Raw genomic sequence first — 22576 nt, 5'->3', positions numbered from 1 at the left:
GGAACCACTTACTGGTTGATCAATGTTTTCTTCTTTAACCACAGAGGATGTACAAATTCCAGCATGATTTGCTGCTGTGATTTCCTTATCCAGTGCAGTGCTATGAAAGGCCATAAAAGCTTTCGTATGTTCAATGTAATTCCACTTTTGATTGGAAGTCCCATTGTTATAGGGTTTATATTTCTTTAAAAAAGAGAAAGACAAAATCTGGAGTCAAATGGGCGAGTTTATGATTTGATTATAAGGTTAGTCATAGGGTCACATCACAAAATACATAAATTTGGTAACTGCATTACATTTGTGTTTTTTGTTTTTACTTAACAGTATTCCTTGAATATTTTTTTAAATATTTTTAAGGACATATACTACTTAATCTTAGGGATAATTTATTTTACCATTCTCCAAAAACGAAAAATGTAGATTCTCAAATTGTCCTTGCTATAAGCAAAAGTGCAATGAAGAATTGTACAGATAAACCTTTGTGTAAATCTATAACTTCTTTAGAACAAACTCCTCGAGTAGAATTGTGAATTTAAAAAAACAATCATTTTAAAATATTATGATATATCATATAAAGCTTTAATATATCCAAATACTTTCTAGAAAGGCTATTTTAGTTTACACTTCTACCAATACTATATGAAATGGCCTCTTTTCCTCACATTCTTGACAAAACATCATCAACTAAATCATCATTTAGTAAATGAAAAGTAATACCTTGTTGATATTTTAATTTACATTTTAGTGGTTATCAAGGAGGATTTTAAAAAATTCTCCTTTTATATGTAATAGAAGCAGAATATTTATTCAAATTATATAACTTGGCTCAAGCTTTAGTAAAGAAATAAGTAGTTTAAATTTAAGAGAATTTAAACCAGTAGGTTGTTTCCAACTAAACATATCATGACACCTGAAGGAACTTCATAATGAATAACACTTACTTTACCAAGGAGAGATTGATAGTAAAGGGGAAAACAAATGAGCCTTACGAATTGATTTAATAGGCCAGACAATGGAACATCCCTCAGAGATATGAAAACAAAGACTATATTTCAAGGAAGAGGGAGGGGGCCTAGTAACATTAACCTACCATGACTCATTTTTATTAATTTACATGAACTTTAATATTTTCTCACAAACTGATTGCTTCAAGAAATAAAAATGAAACACCAGCAAGAACAACAAAAAATCTTGAAAGGTAATACAAATTACCATGGGACCAAACTCATTTCTTATAAAATGGAAACCTTAAGGGAAAACATCCATATCTATAATTTTATGAAACTGATTAAGGCACTAAATTTGCATCTGCATGAGGTTTTTATCTCACTGCCAAAGAGGCACCTGACAGCGAAGAATGTGATGCTATATATACTGTGTCTCCTCGAACAAATTTTAAGCCCATATTTATCATCAGGATAGAAGGCTTAATTAAGCTTTGATATTTGTCCAGATTGCTATGTCCCAATTTTGGCTTCAGGACCTGCTAAGCAAGTTGCCTCATTGCTATTAAAAACATGGAATAAAACAAATGTTCCTTGGAGACAATATATTCTGTTCAACAAAAAGATGGTAAATATTGTGGAGGATACAGAAAGCAAATGCAATGCAGGGATGCTCCTAAGCTTTCTCTCCTCCTAACAAGGAAAGAAACCACGTAAGCCCATATACATTTAGGAGTGTCCTTAGTTATAAGTGAGGATGATGGACAAACATGAAAAAAGAACTCCTAGGGGTTTGCCTAAAACACAAACGAAGCCAGACTTCTTTGGAGTCTCCAAAAATTGTTTGGCTGCTGTAAGTATTGCAAAAGTATGCTAAAAATGTATTTCAAATGACTTAGAATTAACACTGTTGAGTTCACACCCTTCAGGAAGACCCCTCTGACCATGTTCTTTGCTTCCAGTTGCCAGACGAAAGGGGCTTTGCATACATTCTGATCACTGAACTTAAAACACGTGGTGCATCTACAGCCATTCCACTGACTGCACCCGCCATTGAAACTGTGAGCCACATGAATGCTTTTGGGACAATTGCTCATGCTTGCCATTGGAATTGATTTAAGTAACAAGCATAGCTTCTGACATGCAGCAAGCCCACAATCACCATCTGTTGGATTAAACTAAATTAAGAGCTACATGAACATACTCAATTTGAAATCTAAGCAGACTATTGTAAGTATTTTAGCCATGGCATTCAAGATAGAATTCCATGACATCCAATTTCTTTCTCCACAACAAGGAGGCACAGAGCTTCGCTTGCATTTAACTCAATAAAGGGCTATGATTACTCCTTAGCCTATATATGTCTTACCTGAACAATAACTGGATAGCCACAGACTTCATTTCTTGTCTTGGTCATAGACACTGCCAGCACAAGGTCTGGGTTCCTCACCAAGTGAAAGGTCCTTGGGAAATCAGGATTAGGTGCATTACAAAGGAGCACGACCGGCTTAGAGCTCCCTCAGTGCCACTTATTAGTGTGTTACCTCTCGTCTCCATACGTGCTCTGTGATAATGGCGCGGGAGTTCAAGCATTTCTGCCATTTCTACAGTAAGCACGCTGTTACGCTTTCCCATAGAGCGTGCCCGAGGAACACTGCAGCAGCAAGGGGCCCCCCCGCTCTTTCTGGCTGCTGTACAGCGTCCGTGGTTGGGAGCGGGATAACCAGTGAGGCTCTTCCCCAGCCTGGTGCCCGATATGTGTGGTCCTTCAGCACCTCCCCAGCCCTGAGCTAGCCTCGTTATTGTCTGCTTGTGGCTCTCTTGACACAGATACTGCACACCGCAGGTCTTCTGCCACACTGGTACCCCCACTCTCCTTGTCCATGTGCCCAGCAACCAGCTGCACCCCCATGTATGTTCCAGAAGGCTGCTTCCTGCTGGCCCAGCAACCAAAGACCAGGTCTGGCCAGGCAAACCAGCAGATAGCTTTGCCATCCAGTGGGCTGCCACCATATCTTTTCCAATGAGTTTTGAATTCCAGCCTTGAGGAGGGGCCCTAGTCCAAGTCTGTCCTTGCTTACACACTCTCCCTCGGCCTTAGGTATCATACAGAATGTACGTGTTTTTTAAATATTCAATAATTACCCTTTTATCATTGTTTAATAATTATGTTAAAGTGCCTGTTTAAATCACTGTATGATTTCTGTCTGCAGGTTGTACCCAGACTGACGTACGCTCCTCATCCATTTGATGGCTATGAGCATGGTCAGTGTGATTAAGAGCGTGGAATCTGGAGCCACAATGCCTCAGTCTGAGTCCCGGGCCCGCCTTTCAGTAGCTCTATGGCTACTGTGCCTCAGTATCCTCATCAGTAAAATGGGATAATGAAGCATATCTCCTATACTATTGTGGGAATTAAATGAGTTAACACACATAAAATTCATAGAATATTGTCTGTTACACAGTGCTTAGTATTAGCTACTATTATCAATAGTTGTAAGGGTTTTTTTAAATAGATTTCTCTCCATATTTTTTATAAAGGAGCTTTCCCTAAAAATCCAAGATACACAGTGAATAGTCATGTGATTTTATATTGGAGCTAACATAGGCCTCCTTGACTGAAAAACAAAATGAAAATTATGGAGCTAAAACCCTCACTTTTTTTCCTTGAGTCACGTAAACACAAAAATAAACCAAATACTCAAAGCTTTTGTCCACATAGAGAAGGACAATCAATTCTTTACATCTGTGAACACAGTTACATTACAGGCCAGCAGTGGCATTCCTACTGTGGAATACGTAAGTCCTTCTGAATATAAAATTTAATAATGTGGGAGTGGAGAGAAAGGGAGTAGCTGGGAGAGGATCTGCTATAAAAGTAATATATTTCTTCTTTCAAGACTGAAAAAATTCCAGATATCTAATTTAAATCTCTGAACATAAAGCAATATATCCTCATTGTAAAGAATTTACAAAGTATTGGGAAATACAGCAAAATTATAATGGAAGTTTAAACATTATTCTGACTCCTCCAAGATAATCACTATTAACCTTAGAGTGCATTTCTTCCTTCTATTGTTAGTTAATGGAATGTCATTTTAAATCCAAAGTGGGTATTCAATTTTATCAAATACCTTTTGCATTTATGAAGACTGCACAGGGCAAGAGAGCTGGTATGCTACGTTGTTCCTCTCTGCAGCCTCGGCATGTTGCATACTTTGCACCTTGCGCTCTTATTGGCACTCAATATTGTTCAAAGGAACAACTGAGTGTATATTTCTGCAGTGACCTATTGAGACGCCAAGATTAGTTACCCAGCTCTCTCTATGTTTGTGCTGACTGGAACAGCTACACTCAACATAGCAACTTCCACAGGCTTCGGTGCCATGCTCAGCCATCATGGTGGTGTTTTTTGCTTTTCCTTTTTGAATAGCGCAGTCAGCTGGCACCCACCCACAGCACAATGCTTGCATTCTACAGGAAGCCTGAGCTTGTAGACTTCCACATAAACCCTGCCGTGTGCCAAACAATGAAGTGATACATTATTCCATGTACCAGCAACAGCCAGCGTGATACCACTGCCTCTCCCATTAACTCCTAGTGTGTGCTAGGAGTACACACAAGTCACTTAATCTCCTTGAGCCTCAGTTTACGTAGCTTTGGAATCATGTAACGAAGACTAGATTTTTAAGATTGCTTTCAGCTCCATATTCCATGATGCCATATTTTCCCCTCTATAACTTTGAGTACTGTTGGGATTTTCATCCCTGAGGATTTCTTCGTATTCTTTCGTATCTCCCTCTAGAGACCAAATTATTAATTCAGATTATGTCAGTGTTGAAAAGAGATGTCAGATTATCTCAAAAGTTGATCTGGACCATTCTTCTGTGGGGCTGGACAGCAAGTGAGTGTGTTTTTGGCAATTTTCTACTGCCTTTCAGTGACCCCGTGGTCATTTCTTGCCCTCCCAGCCTAGACAATGTGTCATCCCAGCAAGGCCTAATGAAAGGACTAAAGGTTGACAATTCCCAGCACAGCAATAGCCACTTAGTGCCTCCCACGATGCTGGCAGTGAGCTACTGTGCCTACACTCTAATACAAATTCTGAATGGGCATTTGCCTCCCTAAACTTACTACCTGGGAAAAATAAGGAGGATTAAAAGACTGTGGTTGCTACAAACAAATTTACTGTAGGTTCTGCTACACAGTGCAATCCAAGGTCCCCCAGGCCTCACCAGTCAATCGGAACAAATGGGTTTCAATAGCCAATTACGTAAAAGAAAACAAAGCAAAATGCCAGGGGAAAATGTGGAAGAAAGCTCAAAATTATTGTCATTACGCACATACACTTCTGCCATAGGGCATAAGTTCCTCTGAATCACGCCCACAACCCATCAAGACTTCTAGAAAACCTCTGCCAAAGAGTTCGTGGGAGTCTCTAGCTGGTGACCCACAAGCTTATGAGCAAATCCCGTCCCACTCCCTCTCCCTGTCACTGCTCCAGCTCTTCTCTCCAGACTCTGAAGTTTCTGACCAGGGATCAATCAATACCACCATCTCCCACCAACTGCCCTTCCCTCCTATAGCTTGGCATGGGGAGGCCGCGAGATGGCAGTGTTGCAGAACGTTTTGGAAAGCGGAAGGAGATTGGAAGAAACCATTCTCCCTTTTTATGTGACATGTGGATAGATTTTTCCTGAAACAGTGCTGGTCATAGTCCAACGTTTCCGAGTTTTAGGCAAACTTCGCTTTCCATTTTTACTTAAATAGTCCTCTCCCCCCCGATCCCCGCCTTCTGCCTTCTCCATGATACTCAGGGCAATGAAAAAGAAAACCATTGGCAGACACTCAGGAGGACCCCAAAACTGCCCTCTCTTCCAACGATCAAGTGTTTCTGAGTTAAATGCATCATGCTTGGCTTTCCCCTGCCTTGGGGTCACTTTTCATTCCCCCTGTGTGTTCACCCCAGTTCATCAGCCATGGTTGAAGCCCCACTGGGGCTCCAGCATGATCTCTATAATAATACAGAAAGCCGAGGCCGTGAGATGTACTGTTCAAGTCTAGAAATGTAGAGAGTGAATAGACTGGCTCCGCAGGGGCAGGAATATTTACCTGTTTTGTTCTTTGCTAAAGCACCAGCACCTAAAACAAAGCTGAATGAATGCATTCTGGTCCCATATAGCAAGCCACTCATAGGGGCAAAAGCTTGCTTCCTAGCTCCTCACTACAAAGACGGCTCAGCTAGCTAGGATGAGAGAGGCCAAGGAACACACTCACCAGGTCTGTCTACATGTTGGCTTTTCGGCCTTCTCTAAAACAAGCCCAGCAAGTATTCCTTGCTGGCAGCTCTGCTCATCTCAGACAGTGAGCAGATGAAGGCTAGCTCCCTTCCCACCCACGCCAGGCCCGCTGCTGCCGCCTGCTGAAGCTTATGCAATCTCTCTAAGCAGCGATTCCTAAGCCTTTTTATTATACACCTTTTGAAAAACCAATGAAAATCACAGCTCCTTTCCAGAAAAAAAGAAATGTATTGCAAAGATACACAAACACAAATTTTATACAGCATTTCAAAAGATTGAAGAGGCCCCTAGAGACCTACCATATTACACTAATGGTAGAATCTGAAGCAAACCAATCTAAAAACCAAGAGGTTATTTTCTTTCTTGTTGAGGAAATGTTCAAACATTCACAAAAACAGAGAAAAATGTAGAAGAAACCACCAAGGACCCAACAGCTATCAACACTCTGCCATTCTTGTTTCATCCATTCCCCTCCCAACTTTAACATTTTTTGCTTTTGCTGGATTATTTTAAAGCAAATCTGAGATACCTCTTAATTTTTCTACAAATACTATATATATATTCAAGTGATAAGCACTTTTTTTTTAACATAACCAGCAAACCATTATTACCCTCAATAAAATGAACGAGACTTCCTTTATATATATGGTACTGAGACTACTTTAAATTTCCTCTGATTGTCTCAGAAATAAGCATTTGACAGTGGCTGGCTTGAATCTGGATTCAAGCAAGGGCCACCCATTAGACTGGGTTGATATATTTGTAAATGTAGGAATTTGTTTTCACTGTGTGAACGGAAGCCGCGTCAGTTTGGTTATATGATGGAAGGAGGGAAGGGAAGGCATGCATGTGGGGAGAGGCAGGAGGCTGAGGTATGAAAAGCAAATTTTTAAAAATGAGGACTTTTTAGAATTCTTACTTGATCCTTTCAAATCATAAAAATAGAATGAGGTGAGAGTCCAGTTTTCTCTTGACCTCAATGGCCAGTTAAAACTATAAACTCAGCAAGTCAGCTTTCACATTTCTTATCTGAATCAATAGCAGATAACTTGCATGTAGACTACTGAGCATTATATTTGCCCTCGCTCTCTTTCTCTTCCTTGAGTAGGGAAAAGAAAATATTGACTATGTTAAACTGAAAATCCAAAGTCCTCAAATACACACCAGCCTGCTCTGTGGATACCATGCCAAATCTCTTAAATTCCCATTCATTTTTTTCATATCTTAAGCCCCAAACATAATGGGTTCACCTGCTATCTTCCTTGTGCATCCAGCGTTGATGACTGTCATTGGCTTTTTTCTCCACCAAAACCACTTCCATACCTGAATGCAGGTTGGGACCTTGCACACCCAAGACTAGCTGAGGAGAGGCATAGCTTATAATTTGCCCATCTCTGTATTCAAACTGCTGGCGGCAAAGCTTCTGCAATTTACTCTGCTTTGGAGAATGGCTGAGACAGAGAAAAATCCCATTAGGTGCAGAAAAATGTCCCGTGCACTTGGTGCACCGGAGAGCACAAGTTCTGTTGACAGAGACCCATCATGACGGAGACCAGGTTCACTTGTAATGGTGAGTCGTTATCGTTGGCACAGCAGCAATGCTGTTTGCACTGCCAAGCTGATGCAAAAAGTAGAATTCTGAGTTTCTTTTGTAACATAAATAAATGTTTATCCAAGAGAACACAAGAAACTCATCAGCAAAGAAAAAAGTTGAAGAGATAATTTACTCAAAAAGAAAAAAGAAGTTGGAATAGAGGGAACATGTATTGTAGAATCAAAACCAAGAAATATAAAGGAATTCTGTTTAAACCATTATTGTTTCTCTCTTCTATCTACAGAATATGTGGCACATAGAATATTATTATCCAAGTTTGTCAATTTTCCCCAACAACTCAATATCATAATAGAAAATAATCACTAATAAGTTAACTTAAAGGAAGCTCTTAATAAGGATCTCCAGGGATTAAGCAAGCTCATTAAACATTCTAAACATCACAATACATTGGCAATTAAGTTGATTTATAAACACCTATTAAGCCCCTACTATGTGCATAGATTAATGCTAAAGTTTGAAGTACCAAAACTGTTTAATACAGAGAGGCTGCTGTGATATTAAGCAAATATTTAAAGATTACAGAACAACACAAAGCACTATAGATTCCTGTCATTTTTTTGGACATTGACTAGAAAAAAATAAAATAAAATAAAGAAATCACATTTTACTAATTTCTTGAAGACATCAGGGCATGTTACATGTTTATTCATAAGTTCATTCACACACTTATTCAACAAATATATAAGCTCTGTGCTAAATTCTCAGGAGGCAAAGATAGATTAGCTTTAACAGAAAAGATACACCAGCAAACAAGAAATTACACTACATAGCTAAAGTGAGAATTTACCCATCAATACTTGCAAATACTTCAGTCAAAAACATAAGAAAGACAAAAAATGCATATGTTGATGTAAATTGCAGTGAACAGTAATTTAAATCCAAAGTGAGAAAATCTAAGACCAACTAGAAATCTCTAGTTGGAATTCGCTGCAACTTTTTACCTGGATTTCCTCTGCGATTCCGCATTTTCAAAGAGCTGCCCCTCCATTTTCTTTGGAGAACTGTCACCTTCATCAAGGTTAGAAGTTTCCTGCCAGGCGTACCTGAGAGGCACGTGACAGGCCTTCATTCGGAGATGGGCTCTCGCATGTGCATCTCTACCAAGGTTCAGAAACAAAAATAAATCTAAGAATTCTGACTTTTGCTCACAGAATTTTCTCTGAGGTATAGTCTGATCACATCCGGAAGGATATTGGCAGATCTGTGAATTGCATTTCCATCATGGCACCTAACATTGCAGATCCATATCCTACTAATACATAATTTAGATCTTTTAATATAAAATCACATATAAAATTCTTCAATCACATAATAAACAACGTGCATCTTTGTTAGAATCACTTATAAAAAAATGGAGCCATGTATTATATTTTAAAAATGGTAAGACTACTCAGTAGTTGAAGAAATTCACAATGAACATGTAACAAGACTCCCTGTATCTATTTCATAAGTGGGTCATACTTCTTTCTGGAACAGTACAGCCCAGATTACTGGGCTTCATAAAGTTTATGCACTAGACAGTGTTAAAGGAGTCTTAATTAACTTTTCCTCTCCATAAAGAAATCTAGGGAGACTCAAACAGCATTGGCACATAGGTGCCAGCTTTTGATAGAGAATAATGTACTAAAACACTTTGAGTAAATGGTCTGCATTTGAATAACTTCACCAGTCTTCCGACTTACTAAGAAGAAAATGTGCACAGAAGCACAGTCACCACACAGATCTGCATACAAGCATCAAGTTCCAGGCCACAGTTCAGGGCGCTTTTGCCTTCTGTAGGATCACGACACGATATAAGAACTGCTTGGCTGACGGCAGGTTGAATAGCCAGGCAAAGCAGCAAGCGTGTTTCAGCACTCCAAATATGCGTGTGTGTAAATCAGGTTCTCTGGGGGAGGCTGTGATCACCAAGGTCTGGCGGTAATTTGATGTAACTGTAAGCAATATCAAATTACCCAAATCTTCAGGGACAATTCCTGTGTTAGCAGAGCAGACCATACACTTTGCCAATGTAACAAAAGTATTACATGTGGATATGAAATTGGTGGGTAACCACGGCCTTACTCAGAACTCCAGCACAAACGGTTTCTCAAATAAAAAATCTCAGTAGCTCTTAAAAAAACAACAGTGCCATCTTGTGTTGAAAATTAAACACACACACACACACACACACACACACACACACACACACACACACACACACACACAGCTTTCCCACTAATTCTATGAGGAAAAGAGAGGGGGTAGAAGTCATTTTTTAGTTTTAACATAGTTAGCATATGTAAACAATATTCTTCCTCCAAATCCAGATGTTTCATTCTCTAACTTGGAACTTATCCATACGCTCTTGGATTTCCAGGCAAATGAAGCACAGTCCAGCCGATTTTAAAACAGCCATTTAAAAAAATCCATCTTGCTTGATTCATTCATTTATTTATTCATCCATAAAAGTAACTATTCATTAGTTAGGTATTCATTTATTTAACTAATATTTATTGAACATCTACTACATGATAAAGGCAGAATTCTAAGTGTCAGAATACAGCGATTAACAACCCTGGGTTCACGGATCTTACATTATAGTGGAAAGAAGAGAGATAAGTAAGTGAATAAATAAACAAGGTAAGTGCCTTAGTGGAATAAAACAGAATATTGTGATACAGTTGGCTGGGGTGGGGTCTACTTTAGTAACGGTACCAGAATAGGCTCTTCGGAGAGACAGTGCTGGCGCTGAGACCTGGACAACAGGAAGGGACAGGCATGCGAGGATCTGGACGGGGGGCATTCCAGGCAGGGAAAAGAACAGGTGGGAAGGCTCTGAAGCAAGAGTCTGTTTGTCTCATCTGAGGAACGGACACTGGTGTGACAGGCAGGCAGTGTGCGAGGAGAGAGATTGTAGGAGGGGGAGCTTAAGAGGTGGGCAGGGCCTGCCTGTAATTCAGGGAGGAAAAGAGAAAGTTCCCCACCCCAACCCCAAAGTGCCCTGCTCTGAAAGCCACTTCTTCCATGAGGCAGCCAAGCAGAGGTTGGTGCTCCCAGAGTTCCTTTTCCATTGTGCTTCTCACCTTTTTTAAAACCAGAAATCCATACATAGAACAGCTGTCCAAAGGGTTCCTTCCAGATTTATGTTCTATTCTCTTGCTTTTCAGATATTGCTTCTTAAGTCATCCTACTTCCCAAATGTGAAAACTGCCCAACCAGCGTATCTAAGAAAGTCTAGGGCAACCTTACAGTGGCTTTCTAATGTAAGATAATTTAGAATCAAGTCATCAGAAATGGCTCAAAGAACTAATGACAGTCTAGAAAAGAGATAACCCAGTAGGCTAATGCTGGTAAGCTTTAAATATTTTAAAGGCTTCTAAGTAGAAGAGGAATAGACCATTGTACAGAGATACGGATGAAACTGTAGGATGGAGATGTTGTAAATAATTACTTCAACATTAACGTGGGCTGCCTTGTGAAACACTGATCTCCCTGTTACTAGGAGTATCCAGGGAGAGACTGTATCAACAGGGCCTGCCTGGCATGTGCGGGAGATTCCTGGGCCATGTTTTGAATGGACTCAATCATTTTTACCTCCAGGCCTCCGAGCCTTGATGGAATCTATGAATGAGACACTGTGAATCTTTGCTCTCAAAGATGTTCTTTATTTTTTTCTTAGTTTCCATTTATTTTTTCCAAGTGCTGTCTAATAACTCAGAGAGTAGAAGGTACTTTTTATTTTTTAAGAAGAATGAAAGGGAGTGTCGGGGAAGTTTGTGGTCAATTTCCTCACAGAGGAGGAAGATACCATCTAGGTCAAATCATTCTCTCTGAAAACAGCCTTCTGGAGCCTCTGTTAGTGTCAGGACTAGGACCAAATGAGCGACTCATCAAAAGGTGAGATTGGATTCCTAAAATAAAAGTTGATATTCTTATAATTAAGAATAGAAATAGTCTTTGAAACAGTTTATAACAATGATACACAAATTAACTTTCACAGGTATTGCAATGGCAATGGATCAGCTATTTGGGGTTTCATCATTTGAAAACCCAATCATTTATGTATTCAGTAAATAATGGTGGAGGTCAGTTATGCTGCTCTTCTCAGAAGGCGTGGCAGAGTGTCTGCCCTCACGGAAGCCCCGGGTTGGCGCTGGTTTGCATGGCAAGCGGGGTGGAACGCCGCTGCCTATGATCATTGCCATGGCTGATTTCAATGACGGAAAATCACTCCACAGATGGGGAAGGGGCGAATGAAGGCACTTCAGGTGGAGGGACCAGAATACATGGCTCAGCGGCCTGCCCATTGAGCATAAATGGAGCATGCCACATTCAGGTGACAGCGTGTAGCTGCTGAGCTGGAGGGCGGGGCTCTCATGGCAGGAAGAAAAAAATACAGACTGGAGGCAGGCCTGAGGAGACAAATGAGGGTCACCACCAGGCCTGGACCAAGGTCAGAAAGGCTCGGGATTCCAGACTAAATATTTTTTTTCTGTCTGAACAGGTAGCCATTAAAGAACTATATAAAAAGGATTGTGTTTTAGAAAAATCATTGTCCATAGACGGAACTTCAGGTGAATTGGAAGAAGTAGATTACGGAGATCAAGGTCAATCAGAAAGCTATTTCAGAGATTCAGGATGATAGCTTGATATTAACATGTACCAAATTGAAACTGCATTAGGGAAGAAGCATTTCTGAAGCCCTCATTTATGAAAACAAACCATGATATATTCTTCAAGTAAATGTCTGCAATTCTAAGAGTCTGGTCTTTAAAAAATAGAAACATTATAACAAAATCACTGAAAGTGGATGGTTGTGATGGTTGAACAGTGAAGCTCTGGCTCTGTCCTTATTCCAGGAAACTAATCAAATACCAGCCCTTCTCCTGACATCCGTTTCACAAACTTGGCCTGAGTCCCCTGCATGGGCTCTGTGCTGTTAATCAAGCTAATGAGCTGAGTTTAAATACTAGGCAGGTAGCTTTTCTGGCTACTCTGATTACTTACAGAATTTTACTGGAAGCACTTTCCGTTGTTAAAGCATTTTTTTGCGTTTGCTTTTCCTCTGGTTCTATAATTTGCTTCTCTTCTTCAAAAGTTGCTGCAGGTTTACACACAGCAAGCTTGGCTCCAGACGCAATGTCACTTTGGACTTCTAAAACAAGAGCTGAGCAGAAATGCACAAATTGCAAGGTCAGATTAGTTGGAATTGCAGAGGGCGAGGAATCTGAAAGCACATGCTGAAATGAAAATGCAGAACATTCTCATCTATTCGGTATAAGAAAACAATCTAAGAGAAACTGATAGTTTGCTTTTAAAATTAATACATTAGATTTCACTTAATTTTATAGATTCTTTCCTCTCGATATTCTTAGTCAAAAATACTAAGTTTTTCCAATAATAAGGAAGTTATTGTAAATCCTAACTACTTAAATGGGCCACATTATTTAGATGTATGTCTCTAAATCATTCTCTGGAATCCCAAACTCCTCAGTGACAGTCCCCAGTGCTTTGAAAGACACCTGCAAAGTTTAATGAACAGTGTTCAATATATGCGACAGGGTAAGGTTCTAAATTATACTAATAATTTCTCCCCTTTTTTGCCATTCTATATATAGGCCTTTTGTCCTGGTGCCTGAGGCAGCCTTAAGGAAAAGAGGAAGGCCATGAAGAGAGAGAAATGTCACAAAAGGAAAGCAAAAGTATGGAGGTAGTTAAGACTTTCAAGCAGAGCTTAAGACGATGGCCGGGCATTTCAGGGTGGCAGTGCCATAATTTGGGATCTTTACAGATGCCTTTAGCTCCTATTTAGCGTATCAAAGGTTTACCCCATTCTCAGGGTTGACCTGGAGAAAACCCACCATATCTGGGTCTGAGAGGATGTGAGGCAGAGGACAGAGGAAGGCAGAAACCCAGTATGGGTGTCATGGTTTCCCCTACAAGCTTCGCTTTGGGTATGTTCGCTACACCAGTGAAACACTTGACACTGCTCATTTTCAGGACACAGTCACGAGTCACCTTTCAATTAGTCCTCCATGTGCCACTAAAGTCTGAACCTGGAAGTGTTTTCTGGGAGGTGCTGTCATGACCCAGGACTTGCTGAGAGCCATACTGGGACGCTTTCCAGAAGAGGTTGCCAAACAAAGGTCAAAGGGTCCTGTAGCTAAGGCTTGCAGAGATGGCTACCCAGCAGCAAGCAGGCTTCAGAGGGCCAGGGGGACAAGAGGAGCGGCTGGGGCAGGCAGGAAGCAGCGCCCACCCAAAGCACTGACTGCGCCGAAAGAATGGAACACATCGCCCAGCCACGGACTTCAGCCAGCAGGGCCTAGAAAGCAGGAGGACCTGCACCCCAAGTGCCTTCCTTCCATCCTAGAGGGGAACTAAATTGAGACTGGAAGCTGGCAAATCCGAAAGCCCCCTCTGCCCCCTACAAAAGAACTACTTAATGTATGGGGTAAAATTTAAACCTAACTGCACACTTGTGGTTCCTTGATGGAGGTGAATGGGTTGCACAAAGAAGACCTAATTTGTTAAAGGCAAAATAGATTATGTTTTCTTTGCACAACCAACATGTAGTGTAAATTAAAATATGCAGCTCTGTTAAATACAAAAATTATTCCAAAGGGCTAAACAGCAAGATGCGGGAATGAAATATGACCTGTTGAAGCGAACAATTTTTTTTTAAAGAAGAGCAATATCATCAAGTATTTTATTTTGGCTGTATATATTAAGGTAAATAATTACGATGCTTACCCTCTATCTTATGTGTACTGCAGAAGGTTTGAATTTTAGAAATATCTGATGCTAAGTTCCTCAGGAAGATTTGTTTCTTTTGATGAGCAATAGACATGTCAGGGTTGATCCAATGTTCTCCACATGAAACATACACCTATCAAAACAATGAGCCTCTGATCCCATAAACAATGGTTCACAACAGCATTATTTATAATAGCCAAGGCTGAAAACAATCAAAACTTCCTACAGCAGGTGAACAATTAAACTGTGGCACCATGGAATAATACTCAGTAATTAAAGACATGCACTATTGATAAATGCAACAACTTCGATGGATCTCAAAAGTTTTGTGTGAAAAAAGTACTTCTCCATATTATCTTTGCAACTTCTTGTGAATCTGTAATTATTTCAAAATAAAAAGTGTTTTAAAATAATTTTTTAAAGGAAAGAGAAAAAGTAAAGAAGGAAGTTAGGAAGAAAGGAAGGAGGGAGGGAAGCAGGAAGGGAAGGAAGCAGGAAAGGTACGTAGGTGTAAGACAAGTGTACGAACTATGACTGAGACCAAAATCTGGCCTGCTGCCTGTTTTTAAATAAAGTTTTATTGGAACACAGTTATATTCATTCATTTACATGTTGTCTGTGACTGCATTTGGGCTATAGTAGCAGAGATTCCATAAACACCATATGGTCTGTAAATATTTACTATCTGACCTTTTACAGAAAAAGTTTGACAACCAGTGGTATAAATGAACTTAAAGTATATGCACCAAAATGTTAATGCCAGTATTTCTAAATACTGAGATTATGGGTGATACTTTCTCTTCTTTGTTTTGCTTACTTATATTTCACAAATGTCCTTAAATAAATACATTATTTATTTGTAGTAAGAAAAAATGCAAAGATAGTTCTCTAATGAGAGAAAAATAAGAGAAAAGTACGTAAGAAAAGTAAGTCAATAATAGAAAAAAGGTTGCCTTTTGAAGCCACTCACTGATCATTATACACATACTTCATATGAGGACACAGGAAAAAGTTTCTTAACTTTTTCTGTTTGAACAACAGATTTCTCTACTCTTATGGACATACTCAGTAGTGGAACTGTTCATGAAGCAGTGACAGGTTAATTTCTAGCAGAAATGCGGGATCTTATAAGTCACTCCTGGCTCCATCTGATCCTTCTACATTCATACATCCTTTGCCCTGGTGGCCTCATCCCTTCGTCTTTAAATTGTCTGCCCTAAATTCTTTCTGAACTAACACCGTTGAGGAGCACTGCATCAAATTACATACATAGCATTAGAATTCAAAACGAGATCTGCCAGTCTCCAAGCACAATAGACTCCTCCACTCCGTTATGTTGCCTCTGATACTAGTCATTGATAACTTCAGTTTGAGATTCTCAAGAGATCTTCACATTCAGAGCCTGAACTGAGTTCTGATAACATTGTGGGAGCTTGGTTCTCTGTTCAAAGAATTTCAGGCATGAGTCAAGGCAGGTTTTTTTTTTTTCAAATATGATACCTGCAATTTTATAAATGGGAGAAAGGACTGGGCTGCTAATGTCCCTCTCAGCCCTCTCCAGCTACCCAAATAGAGTGTGTGAAAAACTAGATATAACTTTTTTGTCTGAAAAGGTGACATTATCACTAAGTAGTAAATCACTAAACAACTACATTTTGAAGGCCTTGAAAAGAGAGGAGCATCTATTGCCTTCAAGGTGGGATAGAAATCACAAATGGTTAATAATTTGGCCTTCTCTGGTGTCCTCCTTCATTTGCAGAATGAGAGCCTCCATTTCCTAGGGGTGTGGCGAGCATTATATGAGTCGATTCATATGTGGCCCTGAAAGTCACGCCTGACACACAGTGAGCTCCCGACAATTAGCTATTATTGTCACTCTCTGATGGTGGCTGAGTTAGGATAGTTCTAAGAAAACATGGAAGGGGAAAGAGGGTAAGTGTTTGAAGTCTGATATGTTAAAACATTTTTAACATTACTCATATATTAATGTTCCCAGTTTCTCATTCATGTGTTTACCAGTTCATCTCTTTGAAGGTCTTTTAGAGTAAAGATTTCCTTCCCCTTTTCACTGAACAGTCTCCGAGCTGCAGAAGGTAAATTTAAAATTTCAGTACACCTGTAACAGGAGACACAAAAATTGGCCTTGCATACAGAAAGCTTCCAGCAGAGAAGAGAGAAGTAAGAGAAATCGAGGGCCTGGATCATTAATGACAGTTCCGTCTGCAGGGCCCTGTGCATCAAGAGCTGGGGGCTGGAATGCATCAGATCCTTTGGAGTTCATTCTCACTTTCCAAGTGCGGGACATGGGCATTATTTAAACTCTCTAGGCCAAAATTACTTACTTTCTAGGGTTGTTATGGAGATAACCAGTTAATTTTTAAAAAGTGCTTAGTATAGTGCTAGACATGATCAATAAACAGGTAGACATATCATTATTGACTTATTTCTCAATATGCTCCATGTTTTCCTATTTTCTTGCTCTTCCTTTTACCTAAAACATCCTCCTTAGTTCTACCCTTTCTCCAAAGCCTCCAAAATCACACTCATCACCAAGCAGTTCCTCATCTCCCTTCTACAGAAGTGATCTTTATAGCCCTTTAACTTCCTCTGAAATAAGAATTTTTTGCTTGGTTAAACATTAAACAGTGATTTTTTTTTCCCCAAGGAAACTCTGGGAAAAAAATCCTGTGGATGTCAAGATGAAGGATCAGTTTCCCTGTTTCCTGAGGAGCTGCCTCTCTAGTCACAGGGAGAGACAGGTCAGCAACTGAAGTGTATTTTGAAGTAGTGGGCGCTGTTACAGGCACCTGGCCAGGATCCTGTGAGAACACAGGGGAAGAATGATGAATTCCCCCAGGGGAGCCTTGTCTACGGAAGGAGCATTTGGGTTGGGCTTTGACAGATGAATAGACATTCATCAAGAAGGGTTGAGACCTACAGAAGTTTTTATGGTTGGAGCTGAGTGTATGGACAGGAGGAGCCAAGTTGGAAAAGAAAATAGGAACCGACTGAAAGCATTTAGGTGGCCAAATTAATGAACTTGGCCTCTATCCCATAAACAGCAGGAAGTTGTTGAAGGTATTAGAGCAGAGATGTGATGTTATCAGATGTGCTTTTTAGAAAGTTACCTGTCAGAAAAGTGAAAGATGGACAGGAGGTGGCAGAGGCTGGGATTTTTATAGCCAGCTTAGGTTAAGGTAAAGAGGTGGAATTATGGGGAAGAGGAAGTAGAGCTAAAGGAGAGCGATGGTGCTTTTCTAAAGAATTCTGTCTCGATGTCGCTGCCATTGGAAGAAGGAAAGTGAAAGGTTCTCGCTAATATACGTTATATTAGAACGTATTGTCTATAGCAAATGAATCAGAAGTGACATTAGGCTCATCAAGAAGACTTGGCTGTACAAAGAACACTTCCCAATTTTATTTAGACAGGAAAAAGCAATTGAGCAGATAATCAGGCCTCCATTTCTCTGAGAGGTCTAGAAGGAAATAAGCCAGTAGGAACTAACTTTCTGCTTCTTATGTCGCAAGTCTGGAAGCTGATGAACCAAGGAGGGCTGGGTTCACACCTGCAGGAGTTGGCAGGATGGGAGCAGGAAGGCCTGTGAGGGGATGGAGCCCGACTGGCCCGATTCTCTTTGGGTACCAACCGAAGACCCAGCTTCATTCCTCTACTTTCCCCAAATCAGTATCTTTTCAGGGCCAAGCAGTTCCAGCCTGACCTAAGAGGAGTGATATCATCATTTCTGCTCCCCCTCAGGCTTTCCTAGATGGACGCTTGGACTAAGGGAGCATCCTGTTTTAGGGCAGCAAGCGGGACACCAGAAGGTGATTAATGAATCTTTTTCCTTCCTGTTTTCCAACCCTAGTTTTGACAGTGCTCGATTTGATTGGCTCGTGTAGGTGGGTTGGAGAGGTTGGGAATAAGCTGTTTTTCTGTATTTCTCTAACTAGTGCACATGTCAGCCAATATAAATGGGAAGAGGAGAGGGAAAAATGCCTCCTAAGTGCCTAAGCAGGAATGTGGGAATCAGATTGCCTGGGTTCAGACTCTAGTCCTCCCATGTACTGGCTGTATAACCTTGGAGAAGTTACTACACTTCTCTAAGCCTCATTTTCCCCATTAGTAAAAGATAGCTACAGTAGCACTTAACTGATAGGGATATTTCACAGGCTAAGCGTGTGGCATTCCTAAAGCTCCTGGCACATACAAATCAGCAACATCGTAAGGTAGACCAAACACGGCAAGCATTTCATCTCTCCTCTTTCACTGAATTCTCATTTCTGAGAGGCCCATTTTACTGATGAGGACACTGAGCCTGGAGATTACGTTCCTTGCCTAAGGTTATATAACTAATAAGCAGGACAGCTAAAGTTCAAATCTAAAACTCTTTGTTTCTTTTACTGTATTAGATGGCCTTCTAAGAGGCCATCATCATAGAATAATAAGATATTAGATCTACAGAGTGAGCAGATAGGCTGGGACGCTGAGCAAGCAGTCCAGGATTTCTCTGTTGTGAGCAGGCAAAGGCCCTAGGACTCAAGTCCTCTGACTCTCACACGAGGAGCTAGATGGATAATCACGGGGCCTGCTTGGATTTACAGCATCCAGAGAAGCAGAGTCTTATCTCTCACTTTGCAATCTCAAACTGGAGTGGAAGAGGAGCATCAGACGGTGCTGGTCCCTAAGACTCTATTTCAATACAACCCAGGACACCCTGAGAGCAAAGGGCAGGGGAGAAGGTAGGAGCTGCGTCTCCCGGCCTGCGGACAGCTACCACTGCAATGGCGGAGCCTGCCTTCCTCCAACCACTTGTGAGGACCCCCTCCCCAGGAGCCCACATTGTCCCAGTTACTTAAAGCAGTAATAAAATGTACAAAAAGCTATTGGTATGTGCTTTTTTCTGTATCTTCTTGCTTTCTATTTTTATTTCTCTCTCATTTTCTCTCTTCATGTGGCCTTCCCTGACAGCTACCCCTCATGAGGCTGTCTCTCCTTCTTTTGATCATTTCCATGTCTGTACAATTAAAACTTCCCTTTCTGACTGTTTCAATAAGCAAACTTCTTCCCCCAAAATGAGGAGTTTCCTGAGAGCAAGGAATGCCTTGCCCTTAAAAAATATCTCCTGCAGAATACCTAAGCCTGGTTGATGCACAGGGTAGGAATACAACAGATACTGAAAAGAATCAAAATCCTTTCTTGCCTTCTTCTTAGTTCTTCATTCAACTATCCTGTTTAACAAAGAGGAAGATGAAACTGAGAAAGGCAATGCTTTGCTGCAGTTTTCCAGCCAGTTAATGGCAAAGCTGAGATTACAATGAATTCCCTTTACTCTTAATCCAACAGTCTTTCCAACAACCCATGTTTCCCGCAACATTAGGTATCAACAAAAACGTTCTGTATCTATTATTTTTAAATGGGCTGTTATGTTATTAGGTCTTTCTTAGGCTTTGTAAATGGAAGAACCAAGAACAATAAAATAAGATCCTCAAAATTGTCTTGTGTGAATTATTAAATAATTAAAGGATAGCCTAATTTCTTTTAAATTCTGTAAGACTGTCTCCTCCTATCCAACAAGACATATTCTGCAAAAAAGTCTATACCAGGTGCTCTACCTTGAACAGTTATCAAATTCTATGGGAATAATTTATTTTGGTAGGAAAATATTGACCAAAATAAAAATTAAAACATTTCACAATTGAGATATATGTTAGTGGCATAGAAAAACTGACTTAAAATAGTTAACTAGCCTGCCCTCAATTTGGTAAATAAACCAAAGAAAAGTGCCATAAATGTATAAAATATATTTTTAAACATGGGAATAATTTATATTTACAAAGTTGGTAGTTCGGAAGCTAGGGGAAATTGCCTTGAAATTTGAGGGGAAATGTATTAATTGCTATTGGTATCATGAACTCACATAGTTGATGTATTTTACCAATTAAAAACTTTGGCATTATTATATGAACAACCATTTTCTTATGTAGGTATATATGTATGTTGTATTCTGTGTTACACATAATCATTCAGGCATTTGAATGGAAAATACCTTTGCATTTGGGATATAAGTATTTACCTCTCCAAAAGTTGATGAAATTCAGTCTGATTTGTTTCACTTTCAGAATATTTAGTGACAGAATTTTTCACATTGTCTTTCATTTCAATGTCAACATTTCTGAAACAAATGATCCAAGATTTGATTAATATGTCAGTATGTATTGCCAATAATCTTTCGACTTTTTTAAATATGTGAAAAAATCATGGTTTTAATTTTCATAATTTTCCTAAAATAATCTGTCTTTCTTTGAAAAATAGAATTTCAAAAGCTATCATAATTAAATATTAACTTCATGAATGTTTATATAAGAAAATAAATTTTCAATATTGTAACCCTCTTTTATTGATGCTGAGTACTCCAAGATGTGAATTTGTCAAGTTTAAAGAAAATGTGGAGATGAAATTTATTTTTTCCTGGGATGCTTTATTCCTATATTATTCATATTCATCTGTTTATTCATATATTATTAATATATTATAGGCAATCAATATAAACCTAAAAATGATTAAACTTAAAAATACAAAATAATGATCATAGAAAAAGGATGCTTAATTGGAATATACATTTCTTCAAACTTTCCAGTTAGGAAGCTATTCTTTGTATTTTTAAATTATCTACATTTTATTAAATGAAAGCAATAGTGGTCAAATATGGTTGTTTACTCATTAATTTATTGAAAATTTTAATCAAATAAAATTAACCATTAATTAATTTATTCATTTCATAAGCACTGATTTAGGGCCACTGTGTTTCCTAAATCATGTGGTGAATAAAGTGACTTTATAAGCAATTGATCAGCACCCATTGTTCCATGTTCACACCATAGCAGACAGGACATAGATAGATGAATACCACATCCTGGTTCTCGGCCTCCTGGATGATTACAAAGAGCAATAGGAGTTCTGGTGATGGAAAGCAGGAATTACATAGAAGCTGCAGCTACCTCAGGGATGGGGAGGAAAGTGTCAAGTTCAGAGTCAACATCTAGCTATGAAGTCCAAACTTATTCTCAGAAACCCTGTATCACTGAGGCAGATGGGAAGTGTTGGGGAGTGGAGGAGACTTAAAAGTGAAAATTGGAGGGATGTTGATATGCGAGGCACTAGGGAAATAAACAGGGGCAGGTTATAAAGGGCCTTAGAAGGAGCTTGAGTGAATCCAGAGGTTATAACTTATTAATAACTTTCTCACTAAAATTATCTAAACTATAGCTTCAAAATAAGCCTTTCCTCTTATAATTCCTTAAAATATCACTTGCAAAATTTTCTTTGTTTAACTTTGTTTACAGTTCTGAGATAAAATTCACCCCTGACATAGAAATCGCAATTGTCTTAATTTATATAAATTTGACAACCCTTATCAAGACTATTTGATAAGATTTTGTTACTCACTAAGATAACCATCAACTAAGCAACAAAGAAATGCCATTTGATTTTCCTTTGGTTTTGTAGATGGAGGAATCAACAACAACAAAAGCTAGTCAAACTGTCAAGAATGAATTATTAAATAACTGAAGGAGAGCATGCTACCAAAGCAGGATTTGGTTAAAATGGATCTATATCTCATCTTCTCAGCCTGATTTTGCTTGTAAAAACACTAAGGACCCCAACCCTCCTTCTTCTTATAAATAAGTTTGAAGTTAATGCAAGCAATTTACCACCACCTGTCATCTTGCATTTATTTATTCTGGAAGAGATGATATTTAACTTGGATATATTGAAAGTAGCACAGCAAGGCTTCCATCACACGCCAACTCTGAGGTGCCATTCACAGAGAACACAGAGTGAGCGGCGGCCACCGGGGCTGGGCCACACAGCCTCCCTGTAAGGTCAGTCAAGTCTCTTTCCGTTTAAACTCTCTGTTACCAGGACTTACACACAGCTCTGGGAGGAAATGCTATTGATGATCCTGTAGAAAACTTTC

At 39.5% G+C, this 22576-nt stretch overlaps 1 protein-coding gene across 1 annotated transcript in view; it reads right to left on the bottom strand.

The window, feature by feature from the left end:
- The window catches only part of DCDC1 (doublecortin domain containing 1), a 349931-nt gene that overhangs the window by 39091 nt on the left and 288264 nt on the right, over positions 1–22576 (bottom strand). The window contains exons 21-28 of the mRNA XM_054585968.1: positions 20672–20770; positions 16614–16713; positions 14595–14730; positions 12849–13008; positions 8801–8956; positions 7495–7695; positions 2314–2407; positions 13–183 (exon numbers count right to left, since the gene is read on the bottom strand). Of these exons, the coding sequence (XP_054441943.1) occupies positions 13–183; positions 2314–2407; positions 7495–7695; positions 8801–8956; positions 12849–13008; positions 14595–14730; positions 16614–16713; positions 20672–20770 (1117 nt within the window). The remainder of the gene's footprint in view (positions 1–12; positions 184–2313; positions 2408–7494; positions 7696–8800; positions 8957–12848; positions 13009–14594; positions 14731–16613; positions 16714–20671; positions 20771–22576) is intronic.

Source organism: Pteronotus mesoamericanus, unplaced genomic scaffold (genome assembly GCF_021234165.1).
Source record: "Pteronotus mesoamericanus isolate MK-2021 breed Mesoamerican mustached bat unplaced genomic scaffold, CSHL_Meso_final contig_90, whole genome shotgun sequence".
Taxonomy (NCBI): Eukaryota; Metazoa; Chordata; class Mammalia; order Chiroptera; family Mormoopidae; genus Pteronotus; species Pteronotus mesoamericanus.
The sequence above is the reverse complement of the archived record's forward strand: the minus strand, read 5'-3'. Positions and strand labels throughout refer to the sequence as shown.